This window comes from Caloenas nicobarica, chromosome 9 (genome assembly GCF_036013445.1).
Source record: "Caloenas nicobarica isolate bCalNic1 chromosome 9, bCalNic1.hap1, whole genome shotgun sequence".
Lineage (NCBI taxonomy): Eukaryota > Metazoa > Chordata > Aves > Columbiformes > Columbidae > Caloenas > Caloenas nicobarica.
Window position 1 is genome coordinate 13,757,285 of NC_088253.1, and position 17,299 is coordinate 13,774,583.

Sequence of the window (17,299 nt, forward strand, 5' to 3'; positions counted from 1 at the left end):
GAACACCTCCGGCTGTGCCGGGCCCAACTCCGAACCGCCGCCCCGCAACGCCGGGGCCGGCTCTGTGTTGTGCCCGCAACGGAGGCAACCTCAGGGCCCGATTTCTTATTTCTCCTTCCATCGCTCAAGTTTCCTTGTTGACTTTACATTTAAAACCAGCACAATCTGTGTGTCAACACAAGACTATTATTATATCGCTTTTGTGGCAGCTCTTGAGGGAAGCAAAGTGTGGATTCTGAAAAATACATTAAATCAGACCCCAGAGAACCGCCATCTACGACAGTGAATTTCGGTTAAGGCTTTTATTCACAGTTTTAAGCAGGAATATTCTTTTGGTTTCCCTGTGCACTTGGAAAGAGAAGTTCTGTGGGTCTATTTTAACAGCCCAATCATTCAAAAAGCAGTTCAGTATTATTTCTATTAAAATAATTTATATTAAAATAATTCTACCAGATGACAATTGCTTTTTAAATGTACTGCATGAAACAAAAGTGGTGTAAACAGTTTTCATTACAACTACATAAAATATGGCAGACTAATAGTGCTAATCTTTTCGTACGTTAGCCTTAATGTCAGTTTATTGGTTTAGATCTGCAATGGTAAACACTATATACAATTTGTAGACGTAAAAATAACTCCAAGTACAGCCAGATGCTGCAAAACTGCAATATGAAATTCTGCATTAGACTCATTAAAAATACTTGCATCCAATATGAATTCTAAATTGTTTTAGTTTTTAACTTCGAAACTTAATTCAGATTGAAGCTTAATCTCCAGCATTTTAGAGGTCCTAGGCAATGACTTATCATACAAAAATGATTTGAAATACTTAAGTTTATTAAAATATCTTGTTTCGTGTTAATTAAAACAGAGCCTGCAGTATTTCAGATTACGTTGCCCAGAAAGGTTCTTTTCAACATTCCATTATCCATACATTTTGAACACATGAAGCATCACAAAATAAACATATGCACATTTACTTTCAAACAAATTCAATATGAATACAGTATCTACAGTGCTTTAAAGTATACATGATTGATCTACCATCACAGAGGAGATCAAAAACTGGAGAACAAGTCGCACAGCACTGAAGAAAGCAAATCACCTCTTCAATACGGAAGTTGTTTTAATCTAAAGGGGAGAAAGAAAAAGCAAGAGGTCAGACTGAACAGTAATATACAATGTTAAGAACATTTACTTACTTCAAGTCTCTTAAACCTTAGTTTAAGAGAGAGATCTGAGTTATGTGAGAGAAAAATATTTTGTCTGTGATGTAAAGAGAGGCAAACGCAAAGACTTCCAAAATAACTGCTTGTACAAAGAAGTCCAGCTCTTTTGTACAAAATGCATAAACACATATTTTAGCTCTTTAGAAATCAAAGGAGAACTAGTTTGTGGGGTTTTTGTTGCTGTTGTTTTTGGTTTTTTATGTTTTTAATAAGAAAACACCAGTACATGACTGAAGCTCAGTTCCAAAGGTATGGAAGGCAGAGTCCTTTCCAATGCCAGCCTTTCCATTGGGACGTGTCCATTCCACTCAATACCTAGACCCCAATCATTTTGCCATTAGGCCAGCTAGATACAGTATTTCAAATAACTACCTTGAGACCTCTCCTTTCAGCTAATACGAGACACTAAACAGAAGCAAACGCAGTGATCGTTCCACATCGGATACACTTGAAGTTGACTATGATCTGAACTAGAGATGGTTACTTTTGTTTGTACCTTACTTCAAGCGTGGGAGCAACACGAAATCACAAATAGTTCAATTTTCACATTTCTGTTGGTTCTATCTTCAAGTCTCTAGTTTAAAAAATGTAACAGCAGAGTTTAAATTTAGCAGACATGTACATGACTCGAGCATTGTTCTGCTTGTCTCACTGCTCCTTGCTCCAGCACAAAATTACCTTAAGCATCAATACCACACAATGGATCTATTTGAATCGGATCTTTTCTTTCACTGATTATCAACAAACCGAAGCAGACATTGTTGCTCCCAATGTTTCCAAGTAAAGAGAAGTAGACAAAGCAACAAAAATATGAATCACCACCTGTACTTGTTCAATTTTTAATTCCCATTCAAAATACCTTCCCAAAATACCAGCCACCCTTAACTACAACCTCCACAAACTAACAGAGCTGTGTATTTAGTGCCCTTTACCTTAAGAGGCTTTGATCCTAAGATTAATTACTCTCTAGCTCAGGATGCCTAATATTTGTAATCTTTCCCCGCTTTATAAAAAAAAGTGAGCGGTATTTTTTTTTATACTCATAAAGAGACTGGCTGATCCATATTTGCTGCAAATAGGTTCACTAGAATGACAACTCATAAATTGAGGCTTTGGTTATCCACTGCAAAATTTGCAAGTGTTTAAGTAAACTTTCTGTTTACCTTCTCAGAAGTTCTTTTGGTGACAAGCCTGTGGTATCTATATCACTAACGCTGTCACTGCTATCGTCAGTGTCTGAGCTGCTGCTGCCTTTTTCCGATTTTTTATTCTTGTGTTTTCCTTTGTTCTTCTGTTTCTTACGTTTCTTTTTCTGTAAAAAGAAGATAAATAATCCTTATTTCGTTGTGAAAGACTTGGGTTTTTCTGAAAGGCAACAACAGCAAAAAGCTAATTTTGGTGTAGACTCCAAGCTTAACTGAAACAGAACACTTAACAATGACTCTTTTCCACTGCTTACACTGAACTAAAAAATACATACCAAAAATCACCCACTTCATCCCAAGCGCTCAACCCTCCCAAAATAGAAATTTGACTATTATTATTTGTATACAAGCCTTGAAGTATAAGCAGTTCCCAGAATACACCTGACATCTTCAGTGTGCAACATGAAACAACCCGCAAGATACAATCTGTAGTCACATTGTATATATGGAAAAAGCAGCACTCTACTTGGAATATTTTCTGAAGTTCAGGTTTCAAGACACCTGAGAAACTCAGTTGTTTAAGTTCTAGCCCCAATACATCCATTTTCTACAACCTAGGATAAATAATAAAAAAATTTTGACTGGCAGATCAAAGAATCAATAAACTGTTTATTTAAATTAATTACCTTTTCCTTTTTGTGTTTGTGTTCTCTCTTGGTCTTGTGTTTCTCTCTGGTTTTCCTATGTTTTTCTTTCCCACTAGGCCCAGGAAAACTTGCTGGCACCACTGATTCTTGTTGCCAAGTAGGGCCTAAAGCACAAAGCAAATGCAGAAACAAACAAACCAACCAACCAAACCAAAAAGGACAAAAAAAGGTAATTTAATTATTGAATTCTGTATTAAGTTTAATCTAGTAGAATAGTTTGAAAAAAAATACAACAAAAAAACAACTAAAGCTTTCAAATGGAAATGCAATGTCTAAAACTCTTAACTTCAACCTTCCTAGTGTAATTAAAAGCCTTTGCGATCTGTTATGAAAAGAAATTGCAAGGCTGGTCGTATATTTTCCCTACATTTTTTTATCATTGCCTCTATAGAGCTACAACAAAGTTGGTACACAGGCAAAGAGGTTCCTGCTAGTGGATCATAGCACAGTAACAAAGCATTTGCTGATTTCAGTTTGACACAACACAAGCACTGAAGGGGTAAATTGCCTGTTCACAAATATTTTTTAAAGAGAAATACCGTATATCTTACGTACAACTTCAATGCTCAGAATTTACCCCCTAGAAGCCTACAGAACCTACCAGAAGAAAAAGCTGGAGGCAACTTTGGTCCAAATTCCTCTGATGCATCCAGTTCCTGCTTTGAAGCAGGCAACAAAGAAATCCCAGCATCAGTTGTAGCAGCCACATTCTCTATGAAAAAAAAACCCAAACAACACAAAAACTTCTTATTTGAAAGGAAACTAAGGTTACAGTTTTTCGAAGAAGTGCTGAAGAAAGTTAAAGGAGGCTTTCTAAAAATCTCTAATTGATCAGCATCCTGTATCTCTTTGGGCTGCTTTGGCCAACTGGATAGTTGACGTTCTGAAACACGCCAACACACTGGTGGGTTTTGTTTGGTTGTTTTTTTGTTTGTCTGTTTTAAATCCAAATTGACCTTTTACATTACACAATTACTAATTAATTTATCAGTGTGCGTGTTTGCTTTAATTTATTAACACAGTACTACTTTTCTATTACTTAGAATGCATAAAAGACTCCACAAGATGTATAAAGTCAATAAACACTAAAAGTTAGATGTTAACAGAACCAACTGTAACACTAAGTGGACAAAGTATTTCTATTGTAAGCTAAGCATATTGAACATTTTGTTAATTTAATGACATCCTGAAAATATGGGAATTTTTTACAACTAGTTTACTAAATCTGTGGAAGTATTCTGGCAACTTTTACAACTAGAATATAAATAAAATGAATCTTTTTGATGTCTTAGTAAAATTATTTCAACATTGTATTTTACTGGAATGTCAGTATTTAGAGAGTTAATTATCAAAGAAATGCATGTTATTTATTTCTGAATTTGTCAAAATTGAATTTGACAAAACAGTCATAATTTATCAATCTATCTTATGTCATAGGTATAAAAGTTTCCCTGTATTTCCCAGTGAAGTACACTCTAACATTAGATGTTTTGTTCCCTCCTCACTGTTTAACAAGCATATTCCATAAGGCAGTTTGCTTGTAAAATCTACACAAGACACATGGCAATGTAAATAACACTCTAACATGCAAGGCCTTATTCAGTGCTATATTATTCACGTCATGTTTGCTACAGGCTCAGCTCCGCCAATGCCACACGATCTGCACAAGGGCACAGCACTGTCCTACCAGTCCTGGAGTATTTGATTCATAAATGAAGCTTTTACAACATATTTATAAAAATGAACATCCATTAAGTAGTACCTTGTGCATTAGATGAAGAACTATCTGGTAGATCAACTTGCTTGGTGGTTTCTGAATCTATAACCGAAGTCATTGGTTGCTGTTCTTCATCACTCTCTTCTTCAGAGGAAGATGATTTTTCATCTGATGAACTCACAAAGATGGCCTTGAATAAGTCCATGGATGGTCTGCTTTCTTCTTCCTGATCCTTATCTTCATTAGCTACCTGCAAACCAGCATCACAACAAACTGTATTTAAAACACTAAAACTAACAATCTCTCTCTGATAAGTAATAACTTCAAACAAGTGATATGTATTTACAACACACTCAAATACCACAATAGCTATGAAATACACAATCTTAGGAACTGCTAGTCTGAAGTTTGAAACGCTGCTGAACTAAATCAACATCCTGTAAAGGGTAGTGCAATTTGTGCTACACAGACATTTGAACATAGATCCCCAGATACTGTAAATTCTAATTAGTTAATTCAAACTTCAATTATACACTACTGAATTTAAGCAAAAGGAAAATGTCACCTTTCTCTTTGAAATATATACCCTCCTCCATTCGAAGCAGAAAAAGACATATTCTGTCTGCGAGCAAAGTGGGTGTAAGCGAATGAATTTAACACCCAGACTGCCGAGCTACATTTTTTCTTAGGCTGCTATTTTAAGTATAGCCATACTTGCTGTCCTCATATGCTGTGTTTTACATCTTATGGTTATAATCTCAAAGTTCTCCAGAGTACAATCTCACATCTTTGATCCTGAGTTGGTTCTTCTGCAAACTGATCTGTATTCAATCAATTTATGTATCATCAAACCTTATTTCAGGGTTGTGGAGGTTTACAGCTATTCAAACATGGTTGTAAACTCACCTGAGTGGGAAGAGTTTCACTCGGCCCAGTTCCATGTTCTTCTGTTGCTGGCGCTGGTGGCTGCTGCTGAGCATCAGCTTTTGATCTAGCAAGACTAATGAATTCACTGATAGAATCCTTTTTCTCCTTCTCTTTATCTGACACATCCCATCTTGAAGGTTTCTTTGGTTCTAAAAACATCCCGAATATTCAAATCAGTTGCATGCCAAATTATCCTGCATTCATGTCCTACTTGATTTTGAATTACTCTGCTTCTTCAGTATAATTCGACATTTTTTAAACCTTTCTAATTAATATCTGACCTATAGAGGCCTTCTAGGTAGAAGAAATTAGCATAATATCACTTCAGTTTTTATTAATTTAAAAAAATAACCCATAAACAAACCAACCCAAAACCAACAACAGGTGGGTAAGTTCTTTATGATGAAAATGTGCTTTTCCTATACTATTATCTCATTTATAGCTAAATGAATAAAGAAACAAACTTACTGTTGAGACTGTTATTCTGTTGGATTTTTTCATTTGGTGGTTGAGTTACAGATGTGGTGGGCTCAGGCACAGTTAAGAAATTAAACACAGAATATTTGTCTCGTTTCACTTTTGGTAACCCAACAATCGAAGAACTAGTGGGAAATAAAAATGTTTGTAGATTATTGGTTTTGACACAAAAAAGGTGTCAGATTATCTACAACAAACTGAAACACCTACAGTAGTCCTTAAAATGCTTACTATTTTGTCAGAGGTCACCATGGCACAAATAAAAACATTAGGCAGTTCTATATTACATCATTATGACACGAAAAGCAAGCGTCAAGCCAGATTTTGCACAAGCATATGAAAAACTCTGAATTTTCAAAAAGTGTTAAAAATATCAGTATCAATCATCTTACTCAGGATATGGATCAGGAACATTAAATCTTTTACACAACAGCTTTTCAGGATGCCATTCAAACTTGTCTCTTGTGAGTTTACCAAACATGTTCATCTTCACAGCAGCTTCCTTATCATCAATATCATTCTGAAAAAGTCAAACATTTATAGCTGCTAAATAAGTAACAACTCACTGAATTGGCTATTACTGTTGTAAGACTTAGAACAGGACAGAAACAAATATTTAAGTGTAGTTTAACAAATCGCTGCTTTGGATGCAGTGAGTGTTTTCAAAGATTTGATAAACAGAAGGGTAACAAAATATCGACATTATATATACAAAAGAGTTTTAAAGAAAAAGAATTTTTAAAGTCAAGGTTAAGGCAGTTCCAGTGTACTAAAAGACTGTGAATAGCATGTACCTCTTGGTCCCGCGGAACTTCTACTTTGTCAACATCATCTTCATATTTAGCCCGAGTAAACCTGGATGACAGTGTTGAATTTGAGGATTTGTAGAACATTGCTGCACGGAAGAATTCCTCTTGTTCTCTTCCTCGCTCCCATTCTGTCATATTTGGGTCTAAATGATGCTCCAATTTATCTCCTGTAAGAGGAGGAGAGAAATGCTTAGCAGAGATTACAGCTTACTTAGGTCTGATGCTTTCCATACAAAAAATAAGATAAAAGGTAAACATCTTTGCAACTATTTAATGAGTATTTAGTTTAAGGATAGTATTAATCTCAACTGTGTTATTCCTTGGTAAGTGGAGGTAGTTTTTCAAGATAGCAAGAGTGATAACATTTGCCAAATGGAAGACAGATATTTTAAATAATTGTACTTGTAATGATAACTCCTTACTCATTACCCTCCAAGGAACATTCAGAATACTTAATGTATTTAATAGGTGTTTAAAAGTATAGTCCAAAGCTTTATCAAATAACTAAAACACAAAACAAAAGAGTTAACCAGTAAGTAAACTTGGCCAGGCTTTGGTAACTTCGGAGAGCTTTCTGGTATATAAAGTGCCTGCTGATAAATACAGAACTTGGACACAGGTTTTTGTAAACAGTACAGACCCTATTTAAAGCAATGGGTTGACATTTGCTGCCAGAAGGAATAGGAAATAAAACCAGCCAAGCAAAGACACTCTTACAAGTAGAATCTTAAATAATTCAAGTTATTTAAATATTTCTGCATTTTCACCATTATGACTAAGAAGGCACTTGCAGTCATAAGAGGACACTCAATTTTACACAGGCTAAAACTCAGTCCTGAACAGAGGAACTCAAGTACTCTGTCTCAATGCAGTAACCAGGAGAGGCTACTGACCAGGAAATCTTTTTTCATACAGTGAAAAGGATTATTTGTAAAAAGCCTAAAATAACGAAGCCAAGTTTTCTACCTGACTATATACCCTTTCCTCTGCACAACTTTGCTGGTGCCCATTTTCTTCTTCCCCAATAACCTCTTCGTGTTTACAAATTTAAAAACACACTAATCCCTATTTTATTTTAAGACAATCTAGATTCACTTGCTGCTGCTCATCTCCCTAGATCAGATTTCAGCCTTTTATGCCTTACAGAAAAATCACAGTGTTGCTGACACTTACTGAGCAGTTTTCCTGAAGTCAACACAAATAAATATCAGTAAAATTTTATTTTAGTGTTGGCCCTAAAAACAAGTAGAACAAGAAATGCTGTGGAATTTAGGGAGAGAACTCATAGCGAACACGAAATGCATCAGGACAAAAAAATGGGAGGAAAATAAATACAAAACCAGAAAAATTAAAATGTCAGGATTAATCTGTTCTGTCACCTTTTTCTCCTTGTTTAAGACTTTTCACAAAGTTTTCGTATCTTTTTTGTTTTTCTGGATTTTTTGCAAATGGTTTGAAATCACTAGAACCAGCATCTGCTAACTGCCCCCCCAACAACATTTGCCATTTGTGAGAAGCATCAGCTGGGGAGGCTGGCTGGAACCTGCTGTTTCGTGGCTGCTGGGGCAACATTTTTGCTTTCATTTGTTGTTCAGATGCTTGTTTCACTTCTTTGAGCCTTTCTCTATCTTTCTCAGACAGATATTCCAAAACAGATGGAGCTGGACCTAAAACGAAGAAAAAGAAATTTAAAATTACTACAACTATTTCTGCCACTTTAGTGGAGGAAAAAAACCTACCATTATGCATATACATTTGGAGAAAATAAACAATAAACAGTATATATATATAAGCAATAAACAGTATAATGGCAGAGAAGGCAGAAAAAAATGTACCACTATTGCATCTTTGATACGATTTACCACATATTTACACATTACTTCGTAAACTTTACTATTGTAGATTAAAAATGCAAACCACATTTACAAATTAACTTTTTCATAAATTTACATGTATTTCAGTGAAACCTCATTTTACAAGGAAAAAATAGCCTCACAGCCTACTATATTCTGTATTCCTAAGGCCACAAAAAAAGGAAAAGAAAAACCAACACAACAAAACACAGTACCACATGTACTTTTTGTCTTTAAAAGATTTAAGTCAATGAAAATACAGGCAGATATGTCAACAATTCATCTGTTGAGACAAAACTCAACGATGAGGTATTCTAGCTAAGCCAACTAGATTTAGTATGTTTATATTGGAAAAGAGTGTTCAAGGCTAGACCAAATTTTTACTGTTATACAAACAAACAGAAGACCTGAAACACAAGCACAGGTGTGTGTCACATGTATCAATACCTTTTAGACCCGTCTCTCCCAATTGTTCCCTCCTCTGAGCTGCATTCAAAGCATGCCTGCTTTGTTGCGTCACATCACCCTGAAGTTTTCCAGTCGATTCCTCTAATGCCTTCTGTAAATGGTAGTTTTCATTCCCAGCTGCAATCACAGGTCGAAAGTAATGGACTGGTCTGTAATTTCGTGGCAGGTCAGGTGGTGGATAAATCTTGGTGGGGGAATGACAAAACAAAAATCCACTAAGAAAAATACAACTTTGTATTTAACACTTACAAATATGTTCCAGAAAAAGTCACCTCAATCTAAAAATTCCTCAATTTACATCTTAACAGTAGAAACAGATATTATTATACAAGCTATTGATTCTTTTAGACCCACTCAGTAAGTGGCATCATAATAGAAACTTTGGGAACAAACTGTTACCTATGAAGAACGAAAACACGCACATCAAGCCCCAGCAAAATTAAGACGAGAGTCTTAATATGCATTGCTTTTATTTGAGAAAATGCTCTTGGTATTGCTTAATAATTTTTAAAAACAGAAGTCACCTGATTCAATCAATTAATCTGACTATTGAGTACTTCTGTGCTTGCTGTATTTTAAAGTTTTTCCAAGTCCTTTTCCCTCCCGTTCTTCATTCAAGCTGTTACTTTAAAGGTTATCCCTGTGCCTCCTGTACCATGCAATTTTACATACCATGCAAATGTTCTTCCTTTTTCTTCATTAGAAAGAGGACCGCGTCATACAATTGTCATTCTAATTTATGCAAATAGATATGGCATAAATGATGCAAACCTACAAATAGGGCTAATAAATCAACCTGTCACCAAAACAGTGAATTGGATGAAGCACGGGGCTTGACTTTTAGAGAAAACTGAATGTTACATCTGAAAGATCCAGAAGCAAAAGATGTGCTTTTTTTAAATTTATTTCAAAGTTAAATCAAACCACTCCTCCAGCTCTAAGCCAAATAACAATGGATAGTGTGGAAGGCATTTGTTCAAAGTCCGTATATAGACAAAGTTTCAATTCATCCAGTAGTCTGACAAATTTTAGCTTTGTCTTGAATAGCCTTCAACGCTATAATTTTCCTCATAGCAATCTTTATTGCTGACCAGAACTTTTATTTTTAAGAACATAAAAAACATTGAGCAACAATGATGTCCATACAGCTCACATGTCAATTTGCTGATGTTATTCTTAATAAAAAAATATCAATATCTGCTTACCTTGCTTGGAGTTGATGATTTTGATGCCAAGCAAAAACCATCCAAGATTTTGCCTATATATTTCACTTCTCTTTCAGATCCTACAAAATGACCATAGAGTTGGTCAATATTTAAAACATGTATGTTTGGCAAAAAGAATTTTTTCTGAATATTTTCCATTTTCAATATATTTTATGGGGCATAATTGTAGTAAGATGAACATGGCTAGTAGTGAGGCAACAGTACCACTACCGCATGTAGCTACTAACACCACAAATGCCATTAATTGTGTGCAACTAACATCAACAGGTACTCTAGAAATCACTACAGTATTTCAGGCACTTAGAAGCTGCACTAGAAAGAAAGTGGTATCAAGATAAAAACTTACAAATGCTATTTGAAAATATGCAAGTATATCTACAAAAAACCATTATCTTTGCAAGTATTGGATCATATTTTGTAGCCATGATTCATAATCACTTGTTTCCTTCAGTGGAACTGAATGTTGTACATTGCAAAGCAACACATACTGTCCTTTTAAAAATATAATTTGGGGCTTCAACCTACGATGAGCTTTGGAGAGAGCTTTGGAAATTATTTCCAGATTTGGACACTTCTATATTGAAGGAAGACTAGAGGAAGTTTCAGATATCATGGCTAGAAGATACTAGTCCACTTAAAATCAAAATATTTGGAAAACAGAGACTACACTTATGTCATATTATTTTTCCCAATAGATAGAACTATGGTTCTTACTTTTTTTGGACCTATACTGCTTAGGTGCTGTCCAGCCATACAAGCCATCTCCAGGTTCCTCATCTTTTAGAACTGTATCATATTTTGACAGTGTTTCAGTTGCATAAATATCATCGTCTTCCTCCTCTAAAGCTCCTACACCAAAAGCCTAAAATGTATTTTAAATAAAAATAATCAGAATTCAATAGTGTAAAAAAATACTTTGAAGTCACGTCAGAACACATTTACATGTGTATCTATCCATCTATATCATACAAGATGTCCACTGTACATATATATGCTGGAAAAAATGTACAGCTTCACCAAAAAAAGTGCTACCAACTAGTGAAAAACAACAACAACAACAACAACCCAAAACCAACAAATGAGCCCTCACCGAACACAAAAGCAAAAAAATTCCACTCCCTTGGCAGGACGGGAGAGTGAGTTTGGTCTGTACGGGATGAGGACAGCAGCCTAATTCCACAAGGTAACATTTGCAGTCTGACTAAGAGCAGATTAAGTTCTCAAAAGGAAAAAAACATAAGTTGGCATGAAAATTAAAGAAGTATATTTCCCAGAAATATAAGTTGACATTGCTTCTACATAAGAACTACAAATACCAGGGAGGGAAGCAAAACCTCTCCAGCTGACAAATTCAACATTACTGAAAGTAAAATTGACCAAAAAACGTAAACTAAAAAAATACTGAATATTCATTTTCTCTAATCAAAGTAATACAGAAATTCCCACCCAACTATTCAGAGTGAGGCATTTTATAGTTCTCTTTGACAATATTGATAAGTGAGGGCATTTAAGAGTTTTAGGATTTGCCCTTATCTTCATATTAAGTAAAAAAAAAAAAAAAAAAAAAAAAAAAAAGTTCTCAAACCACACTTCAGATTTCTTACAATAACTCTACAATGACTAGCTGCTTTCCACAGAAGAAAAATCAAAATTTATTTAGATTTTACTGCATTAATAATACAATACATTCAAAAGTGTCCTCACCTGACCCGTAATACCGAGTTTTCTTCCTTTACTGTGTCTCAGATCACCAAGTAAATTGCTTGTGTCTTCAGAACCATCTGTGAAGAGGTTCAGGTGTCCTCTTCCAGACACACCAAACAGAGCTTGTGAGGGGTCCAAACCCTTATAGCCAAGTCCATGGACATTCTCTTTCGGAGTCAAATCTACGGGCATCACATCTTTTGGCGCAAATGTCACATTCTCTGGCTGGTATTCATCCTCTTCATCCTTGTACAAAATAAAAGTATGCAACAGTAAATATGACTACAAGTTTTGTATGTTGAGCTTTTACAACATTTAGTTAACATGATACTAGGCAAGTTTGCATTTCCTAAATCATATGTAAAAATACATATGAACTACGCCTGCTTATGTAGCTAAAGAATAAATTTAGTTACATTAAAACCTTTCTTCACAATAAGCATAATAAATAAGTATGAATATTTTTAACAAAGCTTAGAACTGCACATTAAAATAGCGTTCAAGGATATCAAAGAAGCATTCACACACATTCTTACATAAGTCAAGAAACAAATTTTGCCTGTTCAATACCTCAGAACCCTCAGACAGTCCGGGTGGTAACGCACAACCATATATTTTCACTGCAGGGTCTGTAAAGGACATAAGAGCATCATATTAAATTACAGATCTTTATTAAATTTCTCGAAGATTAGAGAACCAAACCAAATAAAAGGAGGCTTAAAAATGAACTTTCTAATCAGTCTATGAATGCTGACTTTCTGTTAATGAGTTCAGGAACTTCACTGAACTTACCAGGTTTCTGCCTGCGTGGCTTTCTTTTGACTCGCGGCCCAATTCCTTGTCCTTCTTTCCAGCCCATTTTTCGTAACAGTTCAACCCCAATTGTTATTCTAAGAAGAAAACAAAACCAAACAAACAAATTACCTCAAACCACATTTTTAATATTTCTTGAGAAAAAAATATACATATGTACCATTCGAAATTATGTTTTTATACCCCACTTTAAAATCAACTCTAAATGTATCAACACTTGCATATACCCAATATCCCGGTTTCTAAATGTTTACCTGGTAGAAGTCTGTACTTACAAAACAAAACTCCAGTGGAGGCCACTTTGAAAGTGTAACACTGCAGATCTTCCAGTCTCTTTCACGGATTACTGTGACCTAACATTACTTTTCTAACCAATACAACACTTCTAAGTTAAAGGAATTGTTTTGTTAACTTTCATTTAAAATTACTTACTTTGATGGTCCTATTAAATCATCAAATGCGGTGGTTCCTGGAATGGCAGCAACTACTCCTGCAATCTGTTTAGCTTTCTCTTTTATTCTGTCTTTAGTTTTGGATGCAAAATCATCTGTGGTTGTAATATCTTTTGGTGCTATCCCAAATTCACTAAGATCCTGGAAAATATAGACAGAATGGAAAAATTAGATTAAAAATGTTTCCCTCAAATGCTTACTTATTGTAACGTAAAGAAAACAAGATATGACCCTCATATTGGCTAAACTTTTAAAGCCGTTTATATAGTTGTTTTTCCAATAACTTGCATGGTTGTATTTTAAACAGCTTCAAAAGCATTTGTATTTTCTGATAGAGAAAGCGGAAGGGTTGAGTTCTGGGCATTTTTTATGATTGAAATTACAGGACCTTCCTAAGGGAATCTATGAAACATCCTATAGGACCTAGCAGTATAACACTGTACACAAGAAGGAACTTTAAAGTTACTTCCTTCTTCACTATTTAAGTTCTTTAGATTTCGTCGCCTGAAAAACCCGCTGTCATGGCAACTACTTCCAAAAGATCTGTATTTCTTTTTAAATTTACCTCTTCATCCATGAAGTCTTCTGGTCCAAGAATGGTTCTGTCTGCTCTCTTCTGCCGTGATGATACAAAAGCTGAAGGAGTCCATCCTTCAAAGAAAGTACATATTTAAGTAAGGTACTGTAAACTGCAACGTAATATCTGAAAACAATTCAAATGTTTCAACCTTACACCTTAAGGATACATCAAGGGAACATCTACAAAACTGCAGTCCAAAAAACTCAGGAGGAAATACCCTCAACAATACCGTTTCAACTATTTACAGTATCATGAATAACACAAAAAATGCCTTATGACAGTTAATTTGTTTTCACTAACATTACATTATGGTAATCAATTAACCCTTCCCAGAAGATAGGAAAATATCTAACCTTCCTTTGTACCAACAGTGTTAAAGTAACCAGCGGAGAAACCACCAGTAAATGCTCCATGGAAACGCTGATATCGTCCCTTTGCATCTTTAACAGTCTGTTCTTGAAGAGGTACTGGCTTTTTAATTCGTTCACCTACAATCAGATAAATCAGAAACTAAGTCACAACACTGCATAAAAAACGGACTCTCCACTTGCTCCAGACGCCATTTCTTCCTTGTGATTAAGAACTGGATCAAACAGTAGCCACTCTGAAGAGGAAAACATCAGCAGTTTACATTTATTCGCACCCTAAATATCTGTATACACTGTTGATGTACACTGCTAAAGTAAAAGCATGAAGTGTTCAAATACAAATCCTAAATTCTAATGAGCTCTGAGAACACTTTTTTTCCTGTGAAAAGAAACTTTTAGTTGTTAAGTATTGAAGACCCCTAACAGGATTTCATCACTTAAGCGACTGTCTTGAGAAATTACACCACATCAGACGTATCCAAAATGGAAACAAAACACAGACGCTGTTGACTTTAACATAAACGTTTGCACCTTTTTAAAAAATACTTATAAGAATTAAGTGGCACGGGAGCAGGAGTAACAGCTGTACAGAAGTCCTTGGATGATGCTGTGTCTGTCTTGTGAATATTAGCGTAGGATGTCCACATTAGTATAACTGCATACACTTCAGCTTGAATTCTACCCTTTTGTTTGAGGTTTGGAGAAAGGACAGAAAGAAAAAGAAGTGCCCGGCTCTCACCAGAACAGTGCCGGCGCACCCCCGGGGTACCCCCGGCGCAGGCCCACAGGCGGCGCGGCGCTGAGGGCCTGGGCGGGCAGCTCCTCCCGCACGGGGCTGTTCACCCCGCCGCCCCTCGCCCAGGGCCGGCGCCAGCACCCCCCTCACAGGCCAGCACGGCTGCCGAGGACTCCGTACAGCAGGAGAAAGCGGAGGCGAGTCTACACTAGGCCCACATACCACAGCTTTCCCCAAGTGGAGGCCGTAAGGAAGGGGACAGCAGCCCCGCCCGAACCGAACCGGGCAAGCAGGCCCGTCTCAACACCCGGCCCCAGCGCCTCACGCCGTGCTGCTCCCTAGCGCCCGCCGCAATGCATGGCGGGGGTACCGGGGAGGAGCAGGCGAGCTGCCTGGGGGTCCCTTACCCTCCTGCAGGGGCTGCAGCGCGGTCCCGTAGCTCACCACGTCCTCCTCCTCGCTGTCACTCGACTCGGCCGCCGCCATCTTGCCGCGACGGTGGCTCGCGCGGGACAAAGTTGCGTCACGTGAGGGAGGTGGAGCCGCGCGTGCGCAGCGGCGGACCCGGCCCCCAGCCCGGCGCGGGCGGGAGGGGGAGCGGCGGCGGTGCTGCCGCACGTCCGATCGTCCCGCGGGGGCAGCTTTGCTCCCTGCCGCCGCAGCTGGCCTGGCCGCCGAGCACAGCGCAGTAGCAAGTACCCGTCCCGGTCCCCGGCGCGGAGGGTATTTCCTGCGGTGAGCTACGATAAAGCGAGGCGGGGAGCGGAGCCCGCTCCGGCTCCGGCGCAGGAGGTGACAAATCACGGCACTTCAGTGACCCCGCCAGCCCTTTCGGCCCGGAGAAGCCTGTGAAGAAATGCGGAAAGTGCTGCCGTGTGCTGCTGCAAATCACTGGTCCGAGATGTTGGTGTGTTTAAAAATTAGTAACGCCAGAATATGTGAGACATTCGATAACCCATTAATGGCCACTCCATCAACTGCCCCGAAATGTGTAAGACGCCAGATCCGACGCCTCGCACATCACCTGGGGCCGAGCGTGAGGAAATGGACAGCACAACATCTGTGGAACAGATTTTATCTGAATCAAGGTGTAAAGCAAACTCCACCCTGAATCAATATGGCCAAGGGGGTGTGGATTTATTTGAACTACCGTCTTTAACAGATACGTGGCAAAATGTGGTGAATCACGTTGTTTCACAAGCTGTTAAAAAGAATGTGCACAGGAATCGGTGCAGAAGTCTCTGCATTCAAACCCTCACTAAAAGAGCTTTATTCCTCTACACTTTCGGGTATCTCTGCATCTGTTTGGGGAGTCCTGTATCATGAGAGAAACTTTTACTGAATGTATTTTATACAAAGACCACATAAGAACGAATCATATTCACCGGTAAAACACAAGTGTTCAAAATCTGGATTTTAATTTTGTGGCTTCCCACAGTGTTATAAATGAGAAAGTCATGTCGATTTTGATTAACCAGATTTCTCAAGCTTACATTTTACCTTAATACTCAGATTCCCTACAGGCACAATATATTATAAATTAAACAAACACAAACAAACAAAAACCCTAATAAAACAAAACAAAGCTCCAAAACAGTGCAAACCCAAACAAAAACGACATCATTTTGTGCTCAAAATAGACTCTGTCAGTCCACAACTTTTATAAGCAAGGATCACCAGTTTCTTGAAATCCTGGAAAATCACAACAAAGTCTTGAGAGACTCCTGCCCTTATCAGATAAGACTCTGCAAATTTAGTGGCCTATTCTCTAATCCAGTATTTGTGTTTGTATACACAGAACTGGTTTCTTTCAAAGTGAAACTACCCGAGTTTCTTGTGGTTTCGAGTTACCATAGGAAATATTTACACGGTTCTGTGCAAATAGGGAGTAGTCTCTTTAATTTACGTCTCTAATTCACTTAGAAACAATAAAGTAGAAGCCACAGACATTAATCTACATGTATTATCTTTTCTCATCATTACTAATTAGTAAGCAGTTAGCTAGAATATACAGTGGCAAAATGAGTTGTTAGCGCAGTTGCTATTTCTCTTTGTTTAGGGAATAATTGTTCGTGAATAGTCAATTCT

At 37.3% G+C, this 17,299-nt stretch overlaps 1 protein-coding gene across 1 annotated transcript; it reads right to left on the minus strand.

The window, feature by feature from the left end:
• Positions 1 to 340: 340 nt before the first annotated feature.
• On the minus strand, positions 341 to 15,703 carry GPATCH1 (G-patch domain containing 1). Its single transcript, XM_065640832.1, has 20 exons — positions 15,619 to 15,703; positions 14,461 to 14,595; positions 14,093 to 14,178; positions 13,508 to 13,668; positions 13,055 to 13,152; positions 12,833 to 12,891; positions 12,263 to 12,508; positions 11,273 to 11,420; positions 10,538 to 10,617; positions 9,312 to 9,516; positions 8,391 to 8,678; positions 6,997 to 7,178; positions 6,595 to 6,722; positions 6,194 to 6,327; positions 5,705 to 5,874; positions 4,844 to 5,048; positions 3,683 to 3,793; positions 3,061 to 3,185; positions 2,393 to 2,541; positions 341 to 1,131 (listed from the first exon to the last, which is right to left on the minus strand). Exons 1-20 carry the CDS (start codon positions 15,695 to 15,697, stop codon positions 1,110 to 1,112), a joined length of 2,811 nt encoding a protein of 936 aa, XP_065496904.1. The 5' UTR covers positions 15,698 to 15,703; the 3' UTR covers positions 341 to 1,109.
• Between the last annotated feature and the right edge of the window lie 1,596 nt (positions 15,704 to 17,299).